General features: G+C 42.3%; 1 protein-coding gene and 1 long non-coding RNA gene across 3 annotated transcripts in view; one reads left to right on the top strand and one right to left on the bottom strand.

Annotated features, from left to right (window-relative positions):
• Positions 1-25,987, top strand: part of LOC146431128 (uncharacterized) — a 167,285-nt gene that overhangs the window by 48,458 nt on the left and 92,840 nt on the right. The gene's annotated exons all lie outside the window — the stretch shown is intronic.
• Positions 25,162-25,987, bottom strand: part of LOC146431129 (uncharacterized) — a 3,214-nt gene continuing 2,388 nt past the window's right edge. Inside the window, exon 2 of the mRNA XM_085074158.1 lies at positions 25,162-25,221. Coding sequence (XP_084930284.1) covers positions 25,162-25,221 — 60 coding nt within the window. The remainder of the gene's footprint in view (positions 25,222-25,987) is intronic.

The following is a 25,987-nucleotide window of genomic DNA, read 5'->3' as shown; positions in this document are numbered from 1 at the left end:
CACTAGCTTGTGTGCTTGATGAATAGTGGCTCTTACAGCAACATTTCCATTTATTTTATGCTGTCTTTGTTTTCTAGTGGGCTGATTTTATCAGTGTGGTGGTTTTGATTGGCTCAAAACATCAGTAAAGTATTTTTGATATCTGGGAGAAATTTAGACTCCTCAGAAGCTGTTGTGGTTGGCCTGGGGAGGTGTCTGAGGGGTGGGGAGTGGCAGAAAGATGGCTCCTGTGTGTCCTGAGTGAGAGTTCTAGAAGTTTTTACATCAGGTCCAGCAGAGCCAATCTCTCATAGCTCTAAAGGTGATGGACATGCTACCAGCCAAGTTTGGGCCAATTGGAGGTGCTGGTTACGCCTCTGTGAAAACATATTTAAGAAATCAAAACAAAGCAGGCACGCACTTCTTTCACTTCTTTGTAGTTGGAGGAAGAGGAGGTGGAGGTGAAAATATGTGAAGGGAGAACAGCATGGAGATGCGAAGGTCAGTGAAGAAGGTGGGGGAGGAGGGGCTCTAGTGCCAGAGCTGAAAACTCTCTGCTAGCTGTGGTGAAAGCCATGGGGGGGAGCAGGAGGTCCCCTGCAGCCCATGGAGTCCACAGGAGTGCAGAAATCTACCCACAGCCCACTTCAGAGGAGCAGGTGGATGCCTAAAAAAGACTGTGAACCAGTAGAAGTCTCATCTAAGAGTTAAAACTGCAAAGGCCTTGCAATGGAGAGAAAGGCCTTGCTCCTGGTATGGAAGCAGCCTGGCCTTGGCTTGGGAGAGTCTGCACAGCAACCTATAGACAAAAAGACTCACGTTGCAGCAGAATTGGGGCGGGATGTTGCTCGTGAGATTGGACCCACGCCAAAGAAGTTCCCAAAAGACTGTCTCTCATGAGAAAGACCCCTGGCTAAGTAGAGAACCCCCTCTCCCTGATTAGACTGACCAGAAAACCCCTACCCTGCCCCCTGGCTGTGTTGCTGGTTTAGAAAGAGGGAAGGGGGGGTAAATGGACTGCTTCTTAAGAGGGTAGGGGGAAAGAGCAGGAGAACTGTCTAGAGAGAGAGAGATATAAGTAAAGACAAACAGTATTTGTAGTGAAAGAATTGTAATGATGAATAGATTTAAGAACCTGCTCTGTGGACTGAGAGAATGCCCCACACCCTGCCCCCTACCTGGGCTTGTTGGTTATAAAAGAGGAAAGGGGGTGAATACTATAAGTTCATAAGAGGGAGGGGGGGGAGTGAACAAAATAATGTATGAAAAGTTTATTTTTGCCTTGCATTTATCCTCCAACTCAGTTAAGTAATTAAATCACTTTTTTGCAACTTCAAGCTTGTAGCCTGGTTGCCCTCTTTTTGTGCGTCCTCCTGGCAATGTCCTATCTCAGACTTTGACAATCAGGTACTGGTGGCACGTATGACTAGCTGTACATGTATAGCTTTTCCAAGGCATGCTATTTCTTAAAAATAACCCTGATCTCTTCTTTCCCCAATTAATTCAAGCAATTAAAATTGAACAATTTTGGGAAAAACGGAGCTGACTTTGGGGCCTAAGCCTGTATTTTTCAAAAGGAGTGGTTAATAGCTGATAAAAATATTTTCAGGTACAGAAGTGGACATATTGGCCTCTTCTGTACATTTTTATACATTTAGAATAGGATAGTTTCAGGAAGAGAATTACTGCTGTCTTTCATTAGCAGCATATTTTCCAAGCTTTTGTTCTCTTAAGTATTACAAAATTACTTCATAAATAATCACAACTTTTCATTGGGTTACCTAGTTGAAAAAGTAATAATTTTTCAATGCTTTATTTCCAGAGGTAAAGAATAAAATTAGTGGAAAAATGTCTTATGTTTGATTTGCTTAAAAACCAAAAAAAACTGCTTCAATTTCATGAAAAATCAGCTCTCCGAAGGAAGTGTACTTTATGGTGAAAATAGGATGATTTGCCCTGCATCAATTTCTGTGTTTGTGTATCTGTGACACTTTTACAGTGATGAAAACCCACCCAAAGCAGCTATCAATATGCCACCTCAGCAATATTTTTGTGAAGAATTTAACTCATGTTTGAGTTTGCTGTCAAGATATGTGCCAAGGTAAATTCGATGTAGTTCCCTTTTTGAGCTAAAGCTTTCACAGGTGGCCAGTGCCAGTCTGAAATCCCCACTCAGTCTGGCTGCAGTGCCCCTCCCATGAAGAGAAGCACAGTCCTGTTTGTGTCACCATGTCCTCTTCCCATCCCAGGGAGTTGCACTGAGCAGCCCAAGTGCTGTCACTCTCCTTGCTGTGGAAAAGGCAAGTCAATGCTTGTGACCAGAGATGTAAGCCTGCTTTGTTCTGTGGAATGAAACTTGATTCTATTCTGCATTTTGTTAATGCAGCAAGCTGTGTTATAAAGTTTTTTAATGCCTTTTTTCTTACCAGAATATATGGCCTATATTAAAAATAGGCAAGGAGTTTCCTAGCTGGCCAGCCCTATACATTAATATTTCTAGTGCTACAATGCCAAAAGGATAATGCAGCTTTGTTGTATCGCGGTCCAGGAGGGTGGCACAGGCCGGCTCCCCGCCGGTCCGGGGTCCCTGGTCCGTGTAATTCCACCGAATTCGGGGCGGGTGGCCCCCGAGGTTCCGCGGCATGGCGGCAGTCTTCCAACCACATCAATTCAAGCAGGAATATAGTGAGACGAAGGAAGAACTGGACTCCATCTCTGTTCTGGCAGGGAGGTTTATTTGGGGTAACAGGGAAAAGGGGGTTACAGGGGAGGAGAAGGGGGGAGGAAAGGCAGGGACAGGATAAGGGCTGCCAGCCCAGAGATGCAGACCTCGAGCAGATCTGGACATCGCCTTATAAAGGGAAAGGAAGGGGAGGGACTGTCTCCCCTAGAGCCAGTCCTGGAGAGTCTGAAGGGAAGACAGGCATAGAGAACCCACCAACAGATTTCGGGGTACAGCAGAGCATATTTTAAAATGAACCAATGGTACACCGAGTGGGGAAACAAAGGGAGCACATGGAGATCTGAATATTGCATTACTACACAGCTTTACACACTTAATTACAGGGGGGTTGTCTCTTAAAACTGACATTATTGAACAACTTCACAAGGCTGGTGCTGATTTAAACCAGCTTATGTTCTCAAGCACAATATCCAGCCTGTGGTGGTTAATCACAGACTTGGTAATGAAAAAGATGCTAAGAAAGATTTCGGAGTACTGATGGGGAAAAAAAGTCAGCTTTAAAGTAATTGATGTATTTTCTCTGTGCAGGATTTGGTGCCTACTGTTTGAAAAACATGAATGGGGAAATAGCATGTAAAATAGTGTCCTTTTAATACCTGTTCTGCACAACTGTGTAAAGCTTTCCTTGTTCCTCTTCAGCACAAATTTCTACAGTATTTTACTCCTTGCAACTACTGTTTCATCAGAAGGATAAGTTATTTTCACCTTTCTCGGCTTCAGTCTCAAATGCTATTAATATTATCAGCCAAGCAATGATTCTAAATTCTGTCCTTTACTGGTAGAAATATGGATGCTTCAGATAGCTATAAATAATGGCCCTTCCTGGGAAGGAAATACTCTCCACAAAGTGAGTAAGTGAATGAAAAATTGCTCGTTCCCTTCCTCTGCACTTGTTGAAAAAACCAAAATCTTGTTTTAATAACTAAATATCATACAGAGGAGGTGAGTCACCTGCAGTAGCTCTCAAGGACCATAAACCATTTGTCAGAGATGTAGCTGAGAGACATTTGAATAGTCATGATTACAGAAGGTCTGTTATTAAATGTGGGGGGAAAAAAACTGTAGTAGTAATGTTCAATTAGAAATAAAGCTACCACTTCCTCTTTTTAGAGCACTAGCACTGTAAAGAAGCTTTGTAATTATGTATTTATCAACACTTTTGTCACTTAGGGAGAAATAATTGGCACAATTAGGACTTTTGCAAAGTAAACAGGTAGTTCTTCTACAAGTTGAGTTTCATCATACAGCCTTTATGGCAACAACTGTAAAAATCCTTTAGTCTCATAAAAAGCTCTTGTTGGAGTAAAGAAATAAAGGAGCCAATGACATAACCTTATCTTACCTCTATCATCCCACAGCAATTTAAGATCTCTACATACATGATACTTTATGATGTGCCCCCTCTGAACAGCAGCTTGTTACACTGCCCCAGGAGTTTACCTTGTAGACAAAACTAATGGGGTAAACTGCTGGTTTTTAGGGGGGGAGAAAACCCCAAACCCTGGAACTATTTTCTCTTAGGTTTATTACCAGCAGTAACCATCTTACTTGGAGCATGCACTGAAGAGGAAGCTCTGCCAGTGAAGCTGATTTAGCCCTTTGTGCCACTGAACACCTTTCTAGCAGAGCTGCTTCTATAGACTCGATATGCAGACAGGAGAGGCTGGGCTGGCCGGCAGCAATGTACAACTCACAGCTGCTCCAGGGCCTTCGGTGTGCTGAGCTTTGCCCCAACACCACCAGAGCAGGGCTACTGGGGAGGAAAGGACAGCAGCAAGGCTTTTAAGATTGGGGATACTACAGCTTTGGATCATAAAATGCAGTGAAGATGCAACATTTCCTAAAGATATTTATTTCAAGTCTGCTTATACTGCCACCACAACAGCATATCAGTTCTAGGCTTTAAAATTCAGCTCATCCAAACCATGTCTGCTTTTTGCTCTTCCCTTTTTCTTCATTATACTGTTCAATCATCCAACCCATAGTGTTTCGTGCTCTGGAAATTTTAAATAATAAGAAAAGAGAAATAAACTGTAATCAGGATAAGTTTGAAGGAAAAAAAAAAGAAAATTGTAGTTATGGAAGAGAACATGGTATCATACAAGCACTCAAATCAAAGAAACAGTGCATCGAGATGCCTGCCTGAATGCATGATGCAGGAATTTTGGTGATGTGTAATTTATACAGAGGCACAATTTATATAATGTAATAGCTGAGTGCATGCAATTGAGGGCTATCAGATGAATAATTGGGATTCCACAAATCATGTGTCAGGAGCCCTGGATGCTGGATAGGAAAAAACAGGAGATAGATGAATAGTCTTGTAGAGAGAGAATTTTATTTATAAGCAGCATATGAAACAGTTTTTTTTCCTTTATTTTTCACCACAAATTGATGTCTGCAAGCTTTCTTTTAAGCTTTTTATTTATAGAAGAAAAACTCTTTTTTACAGGAGAAAACTGTAGCTGAGGGGAGTTAAAAATACTTGTTTAATCTGGGTGAAAATCAGAACACAGGGAAATGTTTTTCTACATGTTAAATTTTTCTGATGCTTGAACAGATGATATTTGTGAATCTGCAAGCTTAAGCTAATGATTAAATCATGTGTGTTGAGTGTGATTATCAGTGCACTGGAGGAGGTTACTTTAATTGCCTGCTTAGTTGGTTCAGCTAGGTAACTGGGATTGTAGGAAAACTTTCAGCTTGACTCAATTTTCTACAGTCTTTTTTATCTACTTTTTCTAAATAATTTTAAATTATGGTTTTTTGGCTTCATTAAATCTTGTGAATGAAACACCAGTGGGGAAAATATACAGCAGAAAATGTATTTTTTAATGGGTTCTACATTATGTTTCTAATACTTCTGAAAACAGAAGACTCCTCATCTAAGTATCTTCTGTTCCTAGGACACACTGCAAACACAATTTCCAATTGGTATTACATCTGCCTAATTCAATGGTATGAAAAGGGCTGATATATTTCAAGAGCAACCAGAATTACTGGGTCAAAGGTGAAACAAGTAATAATGTATAACATCCTACCCTGCAGTCCTGGCTGTAGGAAGGCACACCTACACATCAAAACCCTGACTTTCATGGTCAGAGTCCTGTGGGAAGGTTAGTGGAAAGCTGCAGTACAGAAGTAGAAATCTGAGTTACACTTGGTTCCGGTTTGTTAGCTTTCTTCAGTTTTGAGAGAAGAGGGGAGGAGATGAGACTGTGACAGCAATAGGTATGATAGAAGGTCCAAGAAGGTATTGTGATTTGAAAACTCTGAGTAGCATTGATCCAAATATAATCTTGCTAGTAGCTTTCTGGATAGGAAAAAAAATTGGTTTTTCTTTTCTTTTTTTTTTTTTTTTAAGCTGCTGCTGTATGATTTCTTAACTCTTGAGGTTTTCCTTTTGCTGTATTGATCTCTACTGATGCTTATCTGGGTCTGCACACAGTCTGTCCCAAATAGTTATCTGCCCAGCCCTGGAGTCCAGCACAGGCTGCCTGCAGTTGACCTCAGTTAAACCTCCTTGCTTTGTCAAACATGGAGTGCTGGTGAGAGAAGTCAGCTCTGCCCTGAAATTATGATCCTGACTCTTGTGTGCAGAGCCTTGCTGTCTATGGAAACCTTTGCTTAGGAAGAAGTCCAGAGAGTTGAGGCTCTTTGGAAACAGATTGATTTTCCTTTGCAAATATAAGGAGTAAGTCAAGGCACTTTCTCTTTTGACTTTTCTTTGAGTTTGCAGAAGACTGCAGAGGTGCAGATTCTGATCTCATGGTATTGTAAATCAAGATGAGCTCTTCTGAGCATAATGCACCAATATCAGTATAAAACCAGTATAAAAGTGATCAGAATCTGTTCCTCAGAACACTAACTTTAGAAGGTGAAATCCTTGTGACAGTTTTAAGATAAAAATATATTAACTGATTTATTTAGTAGCTCTTTAAGGTCAGAATGTTTTTTAAATGTTTTTACTTGGAATCAAGGTCATAAGTCCCAATTAGTAATAAAAGAAGGTAATTGGGGCACACAATTTTAATATGTTTTAAGATATTTATGGTATTTCATGTATTAAGCTTAAGGTTAGTAGGCTGAGCTGTAGTTCTATGAATGTGAAATTTGGGAGCAGGCAAGCAAGACACCCCAAAAGTACTCCTTATATTATGTACTATCTGAAATAAGTAGTACCTGCCTCTACAGCTTTTAAAGTCATTTGACATTCTGTAGCAGATATGAAAAATCAATGGCAGAAGCATTGTTGTGTAAATACATATAAGACATCATAAACAAGCATCATGTTTCACAGGGTTCATGCTATAGTGTTTTGTAAAAGGCACATCTAAGCACTGAGATCCAGCTAAGTGCAAGTGCATGATACAATCCTTAGTAGCTGCCCACTCCAGGTAGTAGTGTCTATTACTTAAAATCTGTGTTCCTGTGCCAGCATTTCCTGCCTCCACAGGAAGAGATAGGTACCTTTGCATTAAGTAAAGCAAATGACCTAAAACTCCTCATTTATACCCTTTGTTCAGATAAAGCAGAATTCACAGGGGAAAAAGTATTTCAAGAGTGGATTTCCAAAATACAGAAATGAATTTGAAAGGCATTTTCAAAAATGTAAACTTTATCAGGATTGCTGATTTTGCTACAATTGCCTGTATCCCCGTTACTCATATAACAAAGCTCTGAAACAGTTTCTATGCCCTTACTCAAGCCCTGTGCTTCTAAGAGTATTTGTGGGAATTAGTATTGAGTCTCTCTCCAGATCTTTCTTAAGAGTGTGCAGTTGTGCCTTGAAGCTCACAGTGTGTGAAACAAGTGCAGGATTTGGATAAATATATAAGAACTCTGAAAGACTCTCGTTGTTTTTCAACATGAAAGCTCTGCGGAGGCTGTTTATCTATTCAGTGACTGCACAGATCTATGTGAATGAGAGCTGAAATGAGTTTACTGAACTATCTGGAGAAAGAGGCCTTCCCAGGGTATTTTTAGTTCCTGGCCTTTTATGGCATAAAAGGAGATGCATTAATCAGTGCATCAGTCACTGTTATATGTACACAGGACAATATATATATTCATAATTATAGCTTGAAGATAACAAAGCTGATCTCAGTTTCCACAGACGCAAACCTTCATAATGTCCTCTGACCATTTATGAATGACATTTGATTAGCACTTAGAGATGGAATCATCTTTCTGTAAACTTTATGCTGCAGTTGGAAACTGCTCAGTTGCCCTTCTTTGAGATGTCTAAAAATACATTGCCTTTAAGAGGCTGGACTTTAATGTGAAGAAAGAGTAGGTTTAGATTTTTCACACTAAGTGCTATTTGATGCTTTCAGACAGACTCCATGGTACCCTTTCTGCCCAAGATAACATTACTGAGTGTGCCTCTATAGCATTAAAATGATTTGGAACAAATTATTTTCTGCTGTGGCAGTCAGCTGACTACTGTGAAGTTGGGCCAGTAGAATTGGGGTAATTTTGTTGATTTTAAGGCTTCCTCTGCTTCCAAACAACATCCACATTCCAAATGCAGCAAGTTACCAGCACAAGTGCTATTATTTTGAATTGTGTGCCATGCACAATTGATTTTAATTTGTTCAAGAAGTTGTAAACAATTTTTTGTACGCAAGAGACGTGAGTAAACAGAGGATTAAAAACAAGTATTGCCTGCATAGAAAGCATAGATGTGAACTTTTAGAGAACTGATTTCATTAAGCATTTGCAATGTTTTAGATGTTGAATTGCATGCATGCCATAGACAGACTGGTGAAGGTTGTATAACACCACAGCTAAATGCATGATGAAGCACTATCACTTCTCTTAGCATTCAGAGAATTAGCTCGACTATTTCCAGAATATTCCACTTTTAAAAAATGTGTCACCTAGAGTCATAAAATTCTGTTGTAACTTAGGCTGAAAGATCTCTTGCTCAAAAATGTTGACAACTACTGTGTAGCAATGTGGGTTTTTAGGAGTCCATGTGCTTCCATTGTTTCCCTGCTCCGTATGCCATTGGTTCATTTTAAAATATGCACTCTTCTATACCTGAAAACCTATTGGTGTGTTCCCCCTGTCAATTCTCCCCCTCCATCTCCTGGGACTGGCTCCAGGGGAGAAAAATCCCGCCCCTTCTCTTCCCCTTATAAGCCCGTGTCTGCATCAGAGAGAGGTCTTCCATCTCTGCGCTGCTAGCATCTGCTACCAGCCCTGTCTCCCTTCCCCCTTCTCCTTCCCTGCACCCCTTTTCCCCATACCCCAAATAAACCTCCCTAGCAGAACAGAGATGGAGTCCAGTTCGTTCTTTCATCTCACTACGTTTCCTGCTAGAATTTCTGTGGTTGGGAGACTCGCAGCGCCCGCGGGACCCCGGGGGCCAGGCGCTCCAGATCCGGTGAAATTATGAGGACCAGGGACTTTGCTCTGGGCGGGAGCCAGCCTGTGCCACCCTCCCGGAGCCTGCAGTAACACTACTGATTAACTGAAACAGTGCTAGAAGAAAGAACTTAAAGCATTGTTTCAAATATAAATTAAGATGGGGTTTGTGATAGTGCTAAACTGCATGAAGGTTTTCTTGAATATTTGCATTCAAATTTTTAATTTAGAAATGTTCTTTCAACAAAGAAGAGTGCGGCAGTGTCAAAGAAGCACATTCCCTTTTACAATGCTAGTTGAACTACATATCTAGAGTATGAGCAAAGTGTAAAATCAATAAAGGAAGTTGACTGTTTTGTAATATCCTTCTCTTTCCCCAGCAAGTCATAATAACTTGTTCTGACTTTTGCATTAGAGAGTGCATTCCTGCTGTTTTAAGTAAGAAAAGGTGTTCACACAATACTTTTTCAAATATGTAGTTGGAAAAAATTGACCACCTGAAGGTCATTAGATTTTCTGGATTTCTTTTGGATTTTTTTGGGGGTTTTGTTTTTTTCTTTTTGTTGTTTTTGGCTTGGTTTTGGGTTTTGGCTTGGTTTTGCTTTTCTGTTTGTTTGGGGGTTTTTTTTAGGGTTTTTTGTTTGTTTTTGGTGATTTTTGTTTGTTTGTTTTACAGGCATTTATAAATCAGGAGTGAAAATAAGCTATTAATTTGCCTATGTAACAGGGATATTTTAAAAAATCTGTAGGAAAATTTTACCTTAAGTATTTAACAAATCTTATCTACTCACGTAAATAAAACAAAAGGATTACCCTGAAGCAGTTGAGTGGAAAGAGCTCTATTTCATTATGTCACAGGCTGAATTTCAGAATATAAGTCTATTATCTGGTAGAAAGCTCTTTGCAAACTTGCACATATTAGTAGCACTGAGCTTGAAGTGAGTACAGATACACTGTGTGTACACCTGGAGTCTCAACTTGAGACCTCATTTATTACCTTTTATTTCAATGAGTGACAGTCATGAATATGTTTTGGCATAAAGCTAAAACAAAACACAGCCCTGTTGTAAAGAGCACTTTTTCCAGTTTTGTGCATTGTACTCAAAATAAATAGACTGTGAGCAGCTGGAGAAGGTCTGGGTGAGAATATGGAATATTCATATGTAGCAAACTAAGTATTTCCTAAGAGGAGAGGAACTGACATTTTTTTGAGTTAGAATAGTAGAAAGTGAATAGACTCATCAAAAGTCTTCATATATGTAGTCAGCCACTGCAAAGAGAAATAACCTACTCTGATGTTTACTTGGAAAAAGTGAAGAATGTAACTTGAAGGAAAATCTGTGTTAGATGTATAAAATCCTTTTCTAACAGTAAGAGTGCTGAAGCATTGAAATATTGCTTTGGGAAACTGAGGAAGCATTATTATACAGGAAGTCTTTTAGAGCAGGTTATGCAAATTTCTTTCTGAATCATAAGCTACAATGAATGGATTAAATGGTCTAACACCTTTTCCACCTTACATTTTCCATATTCTGTGATTATTGTATCTTTATGCATAAGGATATGGTATGAGTAATAGGTCTTTTTGGAACCAATCTCTATCTCATGGAAATCACCAGAAAGAAGCTCTAATCCACAAATGACTGGAATACATTTATGTCAGTCATGATTTTGAGCTTCTTGCATTATCCTTCAGCAAAGTTAAGTGAATAATTTGGACTGGTGAAAATGCTGATGGAAAATGATTGCTCAAGAACTAGGCACAATCCTAGGGAGCATATCTGGCCAAAAATAACTGGGGAGTGCTTGTACAGTTTGGTACATTAGAGTTTGAAATTACTCCATCATTAGTGTGTGCAAGAATATTTATTTGTACTCCTGCTATATTTTTCCTGGTTTTGATTTTATTGGGTTGGGAAGATGCGGAGTTTAACATTTTTAACTACCTTTGAGCCACTTAAGATGGGAATAAATTCCTTTGGGGTTTTTTTCCCTTTTTACCCTTCAGTGTGCTTTTTCTGCTCAAAATTGCAGTGTGAACCGGTGCACATCAAAATTGTTGTTTAATGAAGGTTGAGCATTTTCACCAATGTATATAAGAAGAAGAAAATGAGTTTATCTTACTTATAAGGATGTTCTACAGTAGACAAGCCACATGTATGTTGATTCAATTCAGACTGGAATGAAACTAGAGAAATTAAAGGTCTAGTATTTGGTTTATAATGTTTTAGGACTTAGCTGTGCCCTGTATCAGCCCTACAATATATGTTACTTCTCTTTGTCTTTTAAAGGAACAACTTTTAATCTTCATGCTGGAAGCAGATTTCACAGTGAATAAAAAGCTTAGTAGAAGCTGAAGTCTGAAATTCCCCAAAAAGCAACTTTATGTGGATTTTTAAAATCACAGGCACATTTTAGTGCAATACTATTTTAAATTGTTTTGCTCTCCCTGCTGGAAATTTAGGATCCCCTAAATAATGAGCAAAGTGTGGTGTGAAAGTTAGGTGTTCTGGAAACATTAAGTGAAAGACGCAGATTTGCAGAGTGAATGAAATATCCTGCCAGGATGCAAAATTATTTCAGGCCAAGAAAACTGAGTCCAAGCTGTTAGACATACTGTGGGTATCCTGTTTGGGAAAAGGAATGAAATGCTAGATTGGAATATTCTCTAAAGTATTCGAACCCAGCTGGCATTATATTTCACTTTGTGGTTTCTAGCACAGTCACACTGACAGAAGTTTTCAGCTACAGTTGGCAATTCCAGAATACAAGTCTCTTGAGGGTGGTGAAATTTGCCTTCAAAATCAAACCATGAAAGGTCACGGAGCCAAACATGTCAATACAATCTGACTGAAAGCATTAGGTCTGATTGTAGCTTAGACCTACAATCAGAGAATGTGATCTGATAACTGCTCTTAACATAGCTATGCAAATGTCTTAATGAGCTGCTAATTGCGGGTTAGAGGAGCAGTGTGTGGGTGTTTCCCTTTTATTGGCCAGATTCTGCCTGATCTCAGCTGGGAAACACAGGACCATCATGTGGATGACCAGCTCCTCCTGGTCAAACCCAGCAGTGCAAACATACTACATGAAGTAGTATAGGCTGTATAAAATCTGTGTATGTCTCTGAAGCTCCTCTTTAAATGCCAATACTGTGTGTGCAAGAAATACTGCATGTCTAGCATTTTAAATAATAGGGATCATGTTTTAATTATTGTGCTAGATTGACTTCATCTCTGGTGTTGTGCAGCTTAGTGGTCACAAATTATGACAAAGATATTGTGCTGAGAGGTTTGCATTTGTCCTAGGTTGCAATATTGATGTAGTTAAGTATTCTATTACCACCAGCTGTGGGCCATTAGCTGCTGTCACCCACTCCTGATGACAGGCAATGGGCCATCCGTTAGCTATTATCACTTGCTAATGACCCACCCCGCATGACAGGCAATGGGCCATCAGGGACCCACCGTGTGACTCATGGACTTATCTCATCCCATTGTGAGATGCTCTGCAGAGGAGGGAGGAGCCAGGTGTTCCCACCTGGATATAACCTGGCCCTGGAACTGCCTGAGCTAGCCCTGTCTACTGGGGTCCCTGAGAGGACCAGAGCTACCACTGGATCTTCAGCTGGAGACTAGACCTTCACAGGATCACCGCTTCAGCTGGACTACTTCAGTTGGACTGCTACTACCACCCTAACAGGGTGTTAGGTTGTATCTGACTTTGTCAGTGCTTTTCCTTGTATTATTTCACTTATTTTTAATTTCAATCTTGACTTGTGATCTCTCACTGGTTTGTTTTCAAACCAAGACATATTTTGGCGCCCAACGTGGGGCTCAACCTGGGGAAACTCAGAAATCCTATCACCATGATGCTCAGCTTATCTGTATGGGTGCTTTATCTTGCTCTCTATATCTTTCCTCAAGTGGGAAACTATCTGCCCGTCGTATTGCTCTTGTTACGATCAGGGCATGGCATGAGAATTGCTCTATTGGTTTATTATGCCTATTGCATGGTAACCTGTGAGGCAATGAATACCATTCGGAATATATACTCGACTTTGTCTGCCTGGCCTAACCTGAGCTGCTTCATCTGGGACCTCCTCAGCAATCGCACCCACCCTCTGGGGCTAGGAGGAGAGAGTGGTTTCTTCCAGCATTTCAGGCCAGGCACAGCCATCTTTGACAACATTGAGTTCTCTCTGGATGCTAGGGATGGCATAATGTTTTTGTCAGTTCTATTCTCTTTGACCAGCACTGTGTACGTCATGCTGAGAAACAGAACAATACTTGGTGTTGTACAGCGTCTTCTCGAAGAGGAGGAGAAAAGAAACAAGTCAGCAGGCACCACGTCCACGCAAACTGCTACCAAGAGGAAAGGAACCAAACAAGCAGTCAATGTCTCAACACAGACCATTGCTGAATCAGAGCAGCCAAAGCCAGTAGCGGTTGCCCCCGTCCAGAAAAAGAAATCCAAGAGCAAGTCAGTCCGCACAGTGACTGATGAGGATGCGGCAGGACCATCTCACCAAGCAGAAGAGACAGAGCAGGAGATCATCACTCGCTCTCTATCCCTGGGGGAGCTGCGTGACCTACGGAGGGAATTCACCCGGCAGACGAATGAGTCCATCTTGACCTGGCTGCTCCGCATCTGGGACGCCGCAGCTAACGACACCATTCTAGATGGAAGTGAGGCCAGGCAACTGGGATCCCTGTCCCAGGATGTGGTCATTGACCAGGGGATTGGGAAAATCCAGGAAACTCTCAGCCTCTGGCGGCGATTGCTGGCAAGTGTACGGGACAGATATCTCTGCAAAGAAGACCTCCAGATGCACCAAAGAAAATGGAACACAATAGAACAAGGTATCCGATGCCTGAGGGAATTGGCCGTGCTAGAGATCATTTTCTCGGACAACGAGAGATTCCCCAAGAGCCCAGATAATGTCCGGTGCACTTCACAAATGTGGCTAAGATTCGCGCGGCTCGGACCAGAGATATACTCTCGTTACCTGGCAACATTGCAGTGGAGGGAAGGCGAAGACCAGGTAGGCGTGTTAACAAACAAACTGAGAATTTACGAGGACACTGTCACCGCTCCACTACGGGCCCAGGTCTCATCGGTGGAAACAAACCTGGCCGCGCAAGTCCGGAGCTTAATTGAAGAGAGCCACCAGAAACTAAAGAAAGAGCTCAAAGAAGGATTTTTTCATGCCACACCGAAACCAACCAGAGTCTCTGCCATCAGGAGCAGATGTACTCCAGCCAGGGAAAGAAAACAAACTCCACGACGTGACCTCTGGTTTTTCCTTCAAGAGCATGGGGAAGACATGAGGAAGTGGGATAGGAAACCCACCTCCACCTTAGCAGCCCGGGGACGTGAATTGAAAACAGAAACATCCACCTCAAGAAGCTCATCTAGGTACAACACTGCCCCAGTCTCTTGTGGACAGAACCCCCGACAGAATGGAAATGATAATATGACTGATCCTTTTGAAGGAACCTCAGGAACACATTTACAGAAGAACATCGTGCACCAAAAACAGGATTAGAGGAGCCCTGCCTCTAGCCAGGTAGAGGAAAGGGATAATCGGATCTATTGGACTGTGTGGATCCGATGGCCTGGCACGTCTGACCCACAAAGATACACGGCTTTGGTTGACACCGGCGCTCAGTGCACCCTGATGCCATCCAGGTATGTGGGGACCGAATCCATTTCTATTTCTGGGGTGACAGGAGGATCCCAGCAGCTGACTGTACTGGAAGCTGAAGTGAGTTTAACTGGGAATGAGTGGCAGAAACACCCCAATGTGACTGGTCCAGACGCCCCATGCATCCTTGGCATAGATTATCTCAGGAGTGGATATTTCAAGGACCCGAAGGGACATCGCTGGGCTTTTGGGATAGCAGCCGTAGAGACAGAAGACATAAGACAGCTGAATAGCCTGCCTGATCTCTCAGATAACCCGTCTGCTGTAGGACTACTGAGAATTGAAGAACAGCGGGTACCAATTGCTACAGCAACAGTGCATCGCCGGCAATACCGCACTGACAGAGACTCTGTGGCCCCCATCCATAAGATGATTCGGGATCTGGAGAGCCAAGGGGTGGTCAGCAAGGCTCACTCACCCTTTAACAGCCCTATATGGCCGGTGCGTAAGTCCAGTGAAGAATGGAGACTGACGGTGGATTACCGTGGCCTGAATGAATTCACACCACCACTGAGTGCTGCTGTACCGGACATGTTGGAACTTCAGTATGAGCTGGAATCCAAGGCAGCAAAGTGGTATGCGACCATTGATATTGCCAATGCTTTTTTCTCCATTCCTCTGGCAGCAGAGTGCAGGCCTCAGTTTGCTTTCACCTGGAGAGGTGTGCAGTACACATGGAACCGACTGCCCCAGGGGTGGAAGCACAGTCCCACCATCTGCCATGGACTGATCCAGGCTGCACTGGAAAAGGGTGAGGCTCCAGAACATCTGCAGTACATTGATGACATCATTGTGTGGGGGGACACAGCCACAGAAGTATTTGGGAAAGGAGAGAAAATCATCAGAATTCTCCTGGAAGCCGGTTTCGCCATCAAGAAGAGTAAAGTCAAGGGACCTGCCCGAGAGATCCAGTTCCTGGGAGTAAAGTGGCAAGATGGACGGCGTCAGATTCCTTCTGAGGTCATCAATAAGATCATCGCGATGTCTCCACCAACCAACAAGAAGGAGATGCAAGCTTTCCTAGGCGCCATAGGCTTTTGGAGAATGCACATCCCTGAGTACAGCCAGATCGTGAGTCCTCTCTACCTCATAACCCGCAAGAAGAATGATTTCCACTGGGGCCCTGAACAGCAGCAAGCCTTCACCCAGATCAAACAGGAGATCGCTCATGCGGTAGCCCTTGGCCCAGTCAGGACAGGACCAGAGGTAAAGAATGTGCTTTACTCTGCAGCCGGGAGCCATGGTCTGTCCTGGAGCCTTTGGCAGAAGGTGCCTGGTGAGACCCGAGGTCGACCACTGGGATTCTGGAGTCGAAGTTACAGAGGGTCTGAAGTCAACTACACTCCCACCGAGAAAGAAATCTTGGCAGCTTATGAAGGAGTCCAAGCTGCCTCAGAGGTGATCGGCACAGAAACACAACTTCTCCTTGCACCCCGACTGCCAGTGCTGGGGTGGATGTTCAAGGGAAGGGTTCCCTCTACCCACCATGCCACTGATGCTACATGGAGCAAATGGATTGCCCTCATCACACAGCGCGCCCGTATTGGAAACCCGAATCGCCCTGGGATTCTGGAAATCATAACAAACTGGCCTGAAGGTGAGACTTTTAAATTATCTTCAGAAGAAGCAGAGGAGCAAGTAGCACGTGCCAAGGAAGCACCCCCATACAACGAGCTGCCGGAGAGTGAAAGACGCTATGCCCTCTTCACTGATGGTTCCTGCCGAATTGTAGGCGCAGATCGGAAATGGAAAGCTGCAGTATGGAGCCCCACACGACAAGCTGTACAGGCTACCGAGGGACAAGGTGGATCGAGTCAGGTCGCAGAGCTTAAAGCCATCCAACTGGCTTTGGATATTGCCAAACAAGAGAAATGGCCAAGGCTTTATCTCTACACCGACTCCTGGATGGTAGCCAATGCACTGTGGGGATGGTTAGATCGCTGGAGAAAGGCTAACTGGCAGCGCAGAGGAAAACCCATCTGGGCCACTGAGATTTGGCAGGACATCGCTGCCCGGGCAGAAAAGCTGACTGTGAAAGTTCGACACGTGGATGCACATGTACCCAAGAGTCGGGCTAATGAAGAGCATCGTAACAATGAGCAGGTGGACCGAGCTGCCAAGGTGGAAGTGTCACAGGTGGATCTGGACTGGCAGCACAAAGGAGAGTTATTTCTAGCTCGTTGGGCCCATGATGCCTCTGGTCATCAAGGGAGAGATGCGACATACAGGTGGGCTCGTGACCGAGGGGTGGACTTGACCATGGAAAACATCTCACAGGTCATCCACAGCTGTGAGACTTGCGCTGCAATCAAACAGGCCAAGCGGGTGAAGCCTCTGTGGTATGGTGGACGATGGTCAAATTACAGGTATGGGGAAGTATGGCAAGTTGACTACATCACACTTCCCCAAACCCGCCAAGGAAAGCGCTACGTGCTGACCATGGTGGAAGCAACCACAGGATGGTTAGAGACCTACCCTGTGCCTCATGCTACTGCCCGGAACACCATCTTGGGTCTGGAAAAGCAAGTCCTGTGGAGACATGGTACCCCTGAGAGAATCAAGTCTGACAATGGAACCCATTTCAAGAATGGCCTCATAAGCACCTGGGCTAGAGAACATGGAATTGAATGGATATACCATATCCCCTATCATGCACCAGCTGCCGGGAAAGTTGAACGGTGCAACGGACTACTGAAGACAACTTTGAAGGCACTTGGCGGGGGAACCTTCAAAAATTGGGAACTGAACTTAGCAAAGGCCACCTGGATGGTTAACACAAGGGGTTCTGTCAATCGAGCGGGTCCTGCCGAGTCCGAACCTTTGCACACAGTGGATGGAGATAAAGTCCCTGTGGTACACATAAGAGGTTTTTTAGGAAAGACTGTTTGGATTAGTCCCACCTCAGGCAAAGGCAAACCCATCCGTGGGGTTGTTTTTGCCCAATGACCTGGTTATACTTGGTGGGTGATGCAGGCAGATGGGGAAACCCATTGTGTCCCACAAGGAGACCTTATCTTAAGTGAGAACTGTGTAGATGGTAATAGAATAAGGGGTGGATAATGTCCTAGGTTGCAATATTGATGTAGTTAAGTATTCTATTACCACCAGCTGTGGGCCGTTAGCTGCTATCACCCACTCCAGATGACAGGCAATGGGCCATCCGTTAGCTATTATCACTTGCTAATGACCCACCCCGCATGACAGGCAATGGGCCATCAGGGACCCACCGTGTGACTCATGGACTTATCTCATCCCATTGTGAGATGCTCTGCCGAGGAGGGAGGAGCCAGGTGTTCCCACCTGGATATAACCTGGCCTTGGAAATGCCTGAGCTAGCCCTGTCTACTGGGTTCCCTGAGAGGACCAGAGCTACCACTGGATCTTCAGCTGGAGACTAGACCTTCACAGGATCACCGCTTCAGCTGGACTACTTCAGTTGGACTGCTACTACCACCCTAACAGGGTGTTAGGTTGTATCTGACTTTGTCAGTGCTTTTCCTTGTATTATTTCACTTATTTTTAATTTCAATCTTGACTTGTGATCTCTCACTGGTTTGTTTTCAAACCAAGACAGCATTTTAAATGCTACAGGCAGGAGGAAAATTATTAGCTCAAAAATCTCCATTTGTCAGAAAACAGTAAGTTTCAAGATAGTCTGATGTTTAAAACCTGGGAGACAAAATTTGTTACATAGGCAAAAATTTCATTTCAGTAGAATTAAAGTTTTTAATTATACTGAGCAGGTGAGAAAAAAATGCTTAATACAAATTGCTTTTAAAAACAGAACAGGATGTCAAGAATAGTTGTCTAACATGCACTCATAACACCATTATAAGCTTGGTAGATCACTTTAGTATAAATAACATTTTAGACTTTTCACTTGCACTTGTATGGTTGTGTTTCATCAAACACTACTTTTTAAGGACAAGCAATGTCAAATCATCACTCCTTATCAATTCTGTAGACAATCTAATAATTGCTAAATCTCCAGCTAAAGGCTACATTGCATGCCTGAAATGCAGACCTGAAAATGCAGACACTTTTCAGAGGCTATACTGCGAAGTCATTAGTATGTTGTGTCCGATGCCAAAACCTTAGAGAGAAAACTGCTATATGAGGCACACGTTGGTGCAACCTGACTTTGTTCTTAGCCATGGAGGTATTGATTCAGGCTTGGAATGGATAATGAATGTGCATGGAGAACTTGTGACTGGCAGAGAAAAAGGGTAACACCTCAGCTCCAGCTGCACTAAAGCTGCCAAGACATTCCCTCTTGAGCACAGCGAGGGCAGAGGGAACACAGCTGATATACATGGCTCAAACACTTTTTAAAAGTGTAAGATTTCCTGCCCTCCTTATTCCTCTGCCTGCTCTCATGGTTATTGGTTGAAAACTGAAAGACCTAACAAAATTTGACAAGGTGTGTGGCAAGGCTGTTAAAATGCAAAGGGATGTTAGGGCTCTGGGGTCTTCACTCTGGACATCCTTACAGTTGCATCCTATGGGATTCTGCAGCTTTATTAATGCTAGATAAATTTGATACCTAGTGGCACAAAACATACACCTTTGTTAGGGAAGCTTTCACCTGTCTGAACTGCAAAAGTCAAGTCTAAACAACTGAAACTTCTATGGAAGTTTTTATATCTGAGGACTGGAAAGCCCTTATGGACATGTGACACAGGTTTCCTGTCAGGATGGGTATTGATACCTTCCATCTTTGCTTTTGGAAAACATTGAAGTGTGTGAGACTTGTCTAATTCCTGAAAAGAGGTTTTCTCCAAGTTCTTTCCTCCAAAGAGATTTGGATACTTGTGATCAGGGTCTGGATGTTAAGGATTCTGGAGTACTGTGCCCAGCCCTGTGGCTCCCAACATAAGGACAAAGACTTGTGGGACAGAGTCTGGAGAAGGGCCTGGAAGGTGATCAGGGCCTGGGGCACTTGTGCTCTGGAGACAGCTGACAGCTGGGGCTGTTCAGCCTGGAAAAGAGAAGACTCTGGGGAAACCTTCCAGTGCCTAAAGGGCCTCCAGGAGAGCTGGAGAGGGACTTGGGACAAGGCCTGGAGTGACAAGGGGGAATGGCTTTACACTCATAGGGCAGGCTTAGATGGGACATGAGTAAGAAATTGTTCCCTGTAAAGGTGGGGAGGTCCTGGCACAGGTTGTCCAGAAAAGCTGTGGCTGCCTCATCCCTGACAGTGTCCAATGCCAGGCTGGATGGGGCTGGAGCAACCTGGGATAGTGGAAGGTGTCTCTGCCTATGGTGGGGGTTTGAAACTAGATTAATTTTAAGGTCTCTTTCAGCTCAAACTGTTCTGTGATTCTGTGTAATTTTTACGTGGTGTAGAATGTGTATACTCCATGGTCCTTATAAATAGGAACCTACTGTTTAAGGAATGAGTGAAAGGAATTAAATGAAATGCTAGTGAAAGAGGGTAAGGCCTAAAAATCTGTATTTTAATAGCTATATAAGATTTTAGGAGCTCATTTCTTATGAATTCAATATTTGTTCTTTCAGCAATTGAAAGAAAATTCTGGATGGTGTTTGATGGATAATCATGGCTGTGACACGCAGGTTTAATGATCTTTGTTACTCAGTACACTTTAAGTATCAGTTAAGTCATGTCTAAGCTGATTATAACTGTATTAAAAAATTCCCTTCTGTGCTGAAACAATTAGAGATGCATCTGCACTTCCTTTGATACATACTAAAATGCATTTCGATTTACGCAGAAACTAGCACAGAAGTGCTCTGGTGTTGTGGAAGGAGCAGCAATTGCTGATAGCAAAACTTGATACATATGTACTAATAACAAGCATCTAAACTGAAATTTTTTTTTCCCCAAAAATCTTGTATCATGGTTTCCCTTGTCTTTGCAAAAATAAAAACAAAAAAGCCTCATTTATTTCAGAATTGTGACACTGGGGAAGCAATCATTTGCAACAACCTGAACATATCCCATACTTTTACCCTTTTTGCTGTGCTGTGTGATGTCTACATGTAGATCCTGGTTTTGCTAAGCTACAACAGCTATTGAGAAACATTTCATTTACAATGCCCATGTCCTAGAATTTATTTTTAATTTCATGTATTAATGGCAGATTAGATATGGTCAAGGCTGTAGTTTTAGCTATGATTGGTTAGATGTTACCGGTCCTGCTTCTAGGGTGAATGAACACTTAAAACACTGCTGTGAACAAGCTTCATTATGAATGTAAAAATATTATTTGCCCACGAGTTTTTTCTCATAACATCTTTAGGTGTTAAATTTCTATGAACATTCATGCCAGTTACAGTACTTCCCTCAACAAAAACAGAAGAGGCCAATATTACCAAGGCAAGTTTATTGAAAAATTCATCTTTGCAAACCTAGAACAATTATTGGAACGGTAACTGGGTCTATGTTACAGCTCATGTTTAAAATGCTGGTATTTCAAAGCTGTCTTTGTGAGCCATAGCATATTTTGCAGCTATTAGAAATTAATAATTAGAGACATTGATGCCAAGAGTTACCCAAAGCCTTTCTCTCATTTTAATAAAGCTCTGGTTTGCTGTCATCTTGAGATCTCACTACTCTGAACATCTTTGTTTGCTGTGTGAATGGACAGCAATGTGCATGGTTATCCAGTGGGCAGAATATTCAGTTACCAGAAGAGTTTGACTTTTTCAGAAACCTTAACAGCAGGATTTTCCTGAAAGCTGGTGATTTGAAGTGTCTGTCTCCTTTCTGCAGGTCTGGCTCTCCTGACTCAGCTGAGGCTCGGTGACAAGGGCATGGCAGTCCCTGTGGGGTGGCAGCTCCGGGGCTGATCCTGCAGCCCAGAGCCTCCCCGAGCCAGCAGCTCCTGCGGGTGGGATGCACTCAGCATGTGCTGTGAGCAGCTGCCCTGGGGTTTGAACCTCACGTCAAAATGGCAAGAGCACTTGGGTAAAATACAGGCTGAGAGGGAAAATGTGCCTGTAGTCTGGAACAATGGAGAATTGTGGCAAGTAAAACTGGCACTTCAGCAAAGGATAACTTTTTTTTAAGGTAGTCTGTACTTTGCCTATTTCTTCTTAGAACCCCAAGGGGCTGACAGTGCAGACCAATGGCAGGATTAAGGCATTGAAAATAAAAGTTCTTCAGTAATTTGCTTTCTCCCTGGGCTGACCTTGCTCACAGTGCTGATAGCAGGGGTGAAGTTGTGGCTCTTCTCGCCAAGGCTCCCAACTGATGTGGCTTAAACAGTTGACAGGGCAAATGATTGAGACCACAGTGTCAGAAAAATGATCGAGGCACTGATAAGTGATGGAGGCACTGAATGTGACCTAAGGCTGTCAGCAGTGTCACTTGGTTGACCTTGCTAGACCTGCAGTTTCCTTAAGATGGAGTTGTGCTGAATTTGATTACATTTTTCTCTGCTTGTTGTCCTACAGTGTCCACAGAGCTGCTGTACAGCACCACAATCTTCACTCAGTATTGTATAGGACACAGTGTCACTATAGCTATTGGATCCCCAATTACCTTAAATTACTTTTTATCAAAAAAAACCATCTTGTCCTCTGACACGTCTTCTAATTAGACTAAAAATTTTGGTCAACAACGTGTATTAAACCTCAATTCCTCTTTAAGCTTTCCTCTGGGCACCTACTGTATTCCAGGTCACCTTTTGCTATGCTTGGGTTCAAAGTTCTGCAAGTTAATTTTTTTTTTTCTTTTAACACTACAAGCTGTTGAACAGGCTCGCTGAATAAACAATCAAGCTTGTCCTCCAGGGACCCACTACAATAGTGAATATGTTACTTTTAAAGGTCAGCATAAATTTTGCTCTGATTGCTGTCTTGAGAACTTGAGGTTCACTTTTCTGTAAATATCCCTTGACTTATGAGCCATGAGAAAATACTAAATGAATTTTGTCTAGCACATGTAACTCAAGAACTAATGTGAATTTCACATATCCAGCACAGTAAAACATTTCAATCAATTCATATAGTTCAAGTCTCACAGAAAATAATAGAAATCAGGAATTTAAAGAGAGATATCTGAAGAAAGTGTCATTAGTTTACAGAAGCTCTTCTGAGCACAAGGTAAATTATTCCTTCTGATTTATTGGCTCAGCTTGAAAATCTTCCATGATGTTACTTTTTCAGCTCTTCCAATCCAATAATTTGACTTTTAGGAATATCAACTTATCTTCCTCATTACATCATAGCACTTTTACAAAATCCCCTGCTTGTTATACGAAGCAATTGTTTCTATCAGCATTATCTTCTCCCCTTGTATCCATCATCTCTGAGAACATATATTGCTTTGCCAGCCCTGTTTTATGGTGTCTGCATCATATTAATAATGGCACAGATGGAAAAATTCTGTGAGGTCACTGAGTACAATCCATTTCCTGATGCAATGTTGGGCTTTTATATATTTTCCAATATATGTAGCCTGATAGTAAAGGAGTCAAGTGACTGGATTTTCACAATCTCATTCAAGTCTTAATGCAGCATATTTTTTCATCTTTCTCCCCTTCTTCCTTCTTACATTTCTTGCAGTAGCTAAAAAGTGCTTCTTGACAGATAAGAAATTGCATAGGCTTATGAAATCTGTGGCACAATGTCAAGCACATCATATTCTTAACAGCATTATTAATATGTTAACAGGTGGAAGCTTATTTTTGTTCAGTTCTTTAAGTGTAAAATATCTTTTTTTTTGTTTTGTTTACCTTTGTAGTTTCCAGTTAATTTGATTAACAGCTTTGGCTGATAACTTCTTAAATTGTTTTACTTCAGAAAGACAAACTATAGTAGTTTGAATTTCTTTTGGTTTTGATTCAGCAGCAGCACTTGCTTTGGCTTTTAGAAGGCACAAAATCTAAACTGAAAGATTTTTTTTTTTTTTTAAATCAATGTAAAATAACTCTTTAATCTTGATTGCCTAATAAAACTGACAGACAACAAGGAAATGAAAAAGGTAGGGAATGTCACAGCAACTGAAGAATTTGCTTGCTCCAATTCTAAGAAGTAGCTTCTTGTATCTTGTCAGCAGGCATTGCATCACAATAAGAGATTTTAACAATTTACTGACTGATATAGCCACTTTTAGGCTTTTTGCAGGCCAGCTGTTTGGAGTGGTGAAAATTGTCATAATAGAGTTGCAATAAAACAGGAGATAAACTGCTCTGTTCAGGCCACCCTAGGCATTTGTTCTCTGTCTCATCTCTCAGAATCTTCACCTCTGTTAGTGCTATACTGTTTTTTCTACCTCAGTCATCTGATTTACATATAAAATATATAATGATTAAAAAATTATTATTTAAAATGTTCCAAAACTATGAAAGGAAAAGGTCACAGAAGGCTCAAAGGTGACCTTTTCAAACATGAAGAGACTTCTCTCCCTCTTGATGCAAGGAACAGATTTGTTGACTTGATCCAATGACCTGTTAACTTGGTTTTATGCCTCAAATGCTGAGCTGCTCCTCAGCATTCCCACCAGCACAGTGTCTGCACCAGCCCCACTCTGCTCTGCTTGCTCAGGTGACACCAAGTCTGACTCCTCTCTGCAATAATCCTTCTCCCACTGCAGGCCCCAGCTCAGACACGCATCTGTGGTGTATGTGCCAGCTCTGAATCCCTATTTTCTCTTTTTGCTCATACGTGTGTTTAATTTTTCACTTTGAGTATCCTGTGGGAGGTCTAATGCTTTAACAAAGGCTTAGAGTTGAAATAATATTAGTATTAATATACTTTGTAGATTCAAGTATTCAAATAAAAAATACCAAATCCACAGTAATGTGCCCCTAATTAGAGGCAGTCTGATAATGTCAAAAGTGAAAATAAGTTGTGGTCTGGTGGCTGTCCTTTCACATGATATTGGCCAAATGACTTTACTTAAAGTATTCTGGCTGGTTTTCTCTCATGCTTCATTTAAGTAAGATCTATGGGAGGAAAACTCTCACCTACACAGTGTTTGCAGAGTACCTAGTGGAACAGGGCATCTTTCTTGTCTTCTGGAATTTAAATTTCCTTTGCAAATATAAATTCAGGAGCCTATAAATATTGAGCACAGAATTCCCTAGTAAAATTCCTGCTTAGAACGATCTTCCTAAATTGTACATCTGAAATGCCATGCAGAGAGCCATTATTGATCCCTGTCTCCCTACTTTACACATGCACAAGGTACCACTGAAATTGCAGGCCAAGACAAGCCAGAGGTTTAAACTTGATTTATAGTAGAAATTCTCCTCGTATTAGAAATTCAGCCTGATAGGAATGTAAATCAAGTTTTATTAAAATAAGGTTTCTCTATGAGCAAATGGGCATGATTAAGTAATGCATTTTCAGTGTAAATGGGTTAACTGATTGGAGTGATACCTCTTTATTTTATTTAGGAACTAGCAAAACCTCCATCTCTAGAATCAACTGTTTTACCAACATAGTGTTGTACCTACAGCAGACATGATGATAGTTATACTAGGTGACATTTTTAGGGCTTATTATAATTTGCAGAAGACACCTATTCAAACTATTTGAAATATTAAGTATATGTTACAGTTCCACGAGCACTTAAAGGCAATGTAATCCTGCCTCTGGAAGAAGCTTTTCTTTCCCTTCCATCCGTTTGAGCAGACTGTGAAATGAACCAGATGAGATGTTTCTATGGCTTAAAGTGGCATTATTCCCTGCTCCCCAGTTTGAAATCTATCAATTCCTTGTGTGGGTCATTTCAGAATGGCTTGAAGTCTTGCACAAGGGAGAGTGCAAAGAAGTGAGGTGACATGGAGTAGCTAAGCATGAAAGGGGCACCTTTTGCATCCGTAAAATTTCTGCCAGGTTAAACTATTTGCAAAACTTTGTTACCTCTAGTGCATTGATAGAGTGTTCAGGGGGTGAAGAAGTGGGGCACAGGATTATATTTAGGGATCCTTCAGCTGAAGTTGTAAAGGTCCGGAGGGGTCCGGCCGCCTGGCCCCAACGAGCTTCCGGGGCTTCGGGAGACCTCGGGGGCCTCACCTGGCCCAAGCTCTCAGCCCTCCCGGCTGTTCAGCTCTGTCCAGAGGCGGCTGCGGTCAGCCTCGGTGTTCCCAGGGTCGCTCCTTGGAACGGCAGGGACCACGCGGCGGAGGCGGGTGCCTGCCGGGCAGGAACGCCGTGGAGTCGCTGGTCGCTTCCCGTGATAAAGAAAGGGCAACGAGCCGAGAGTCAGCAGTGTG

The sequence above is a fragment of the Lichenostomus cassidix genome, chromosome 13 (genome assembly GCF_008360975.1).
Source record: "Lichenostomus cassidix isolate B80296 chromosome 13, HeHo_3.0, whole genome shotgun sequence".
In the NCBI taxonomy this organism is placed as follows: Eukaryota; Metazoa; Chordata; class Aves; order Passeriformes; family Meliphagidae; genus Lichenostomus; species Lichenostomus cassidix.
This window is presented reverse-complemented; position numbering and strand designations above follow the sequence as displayed.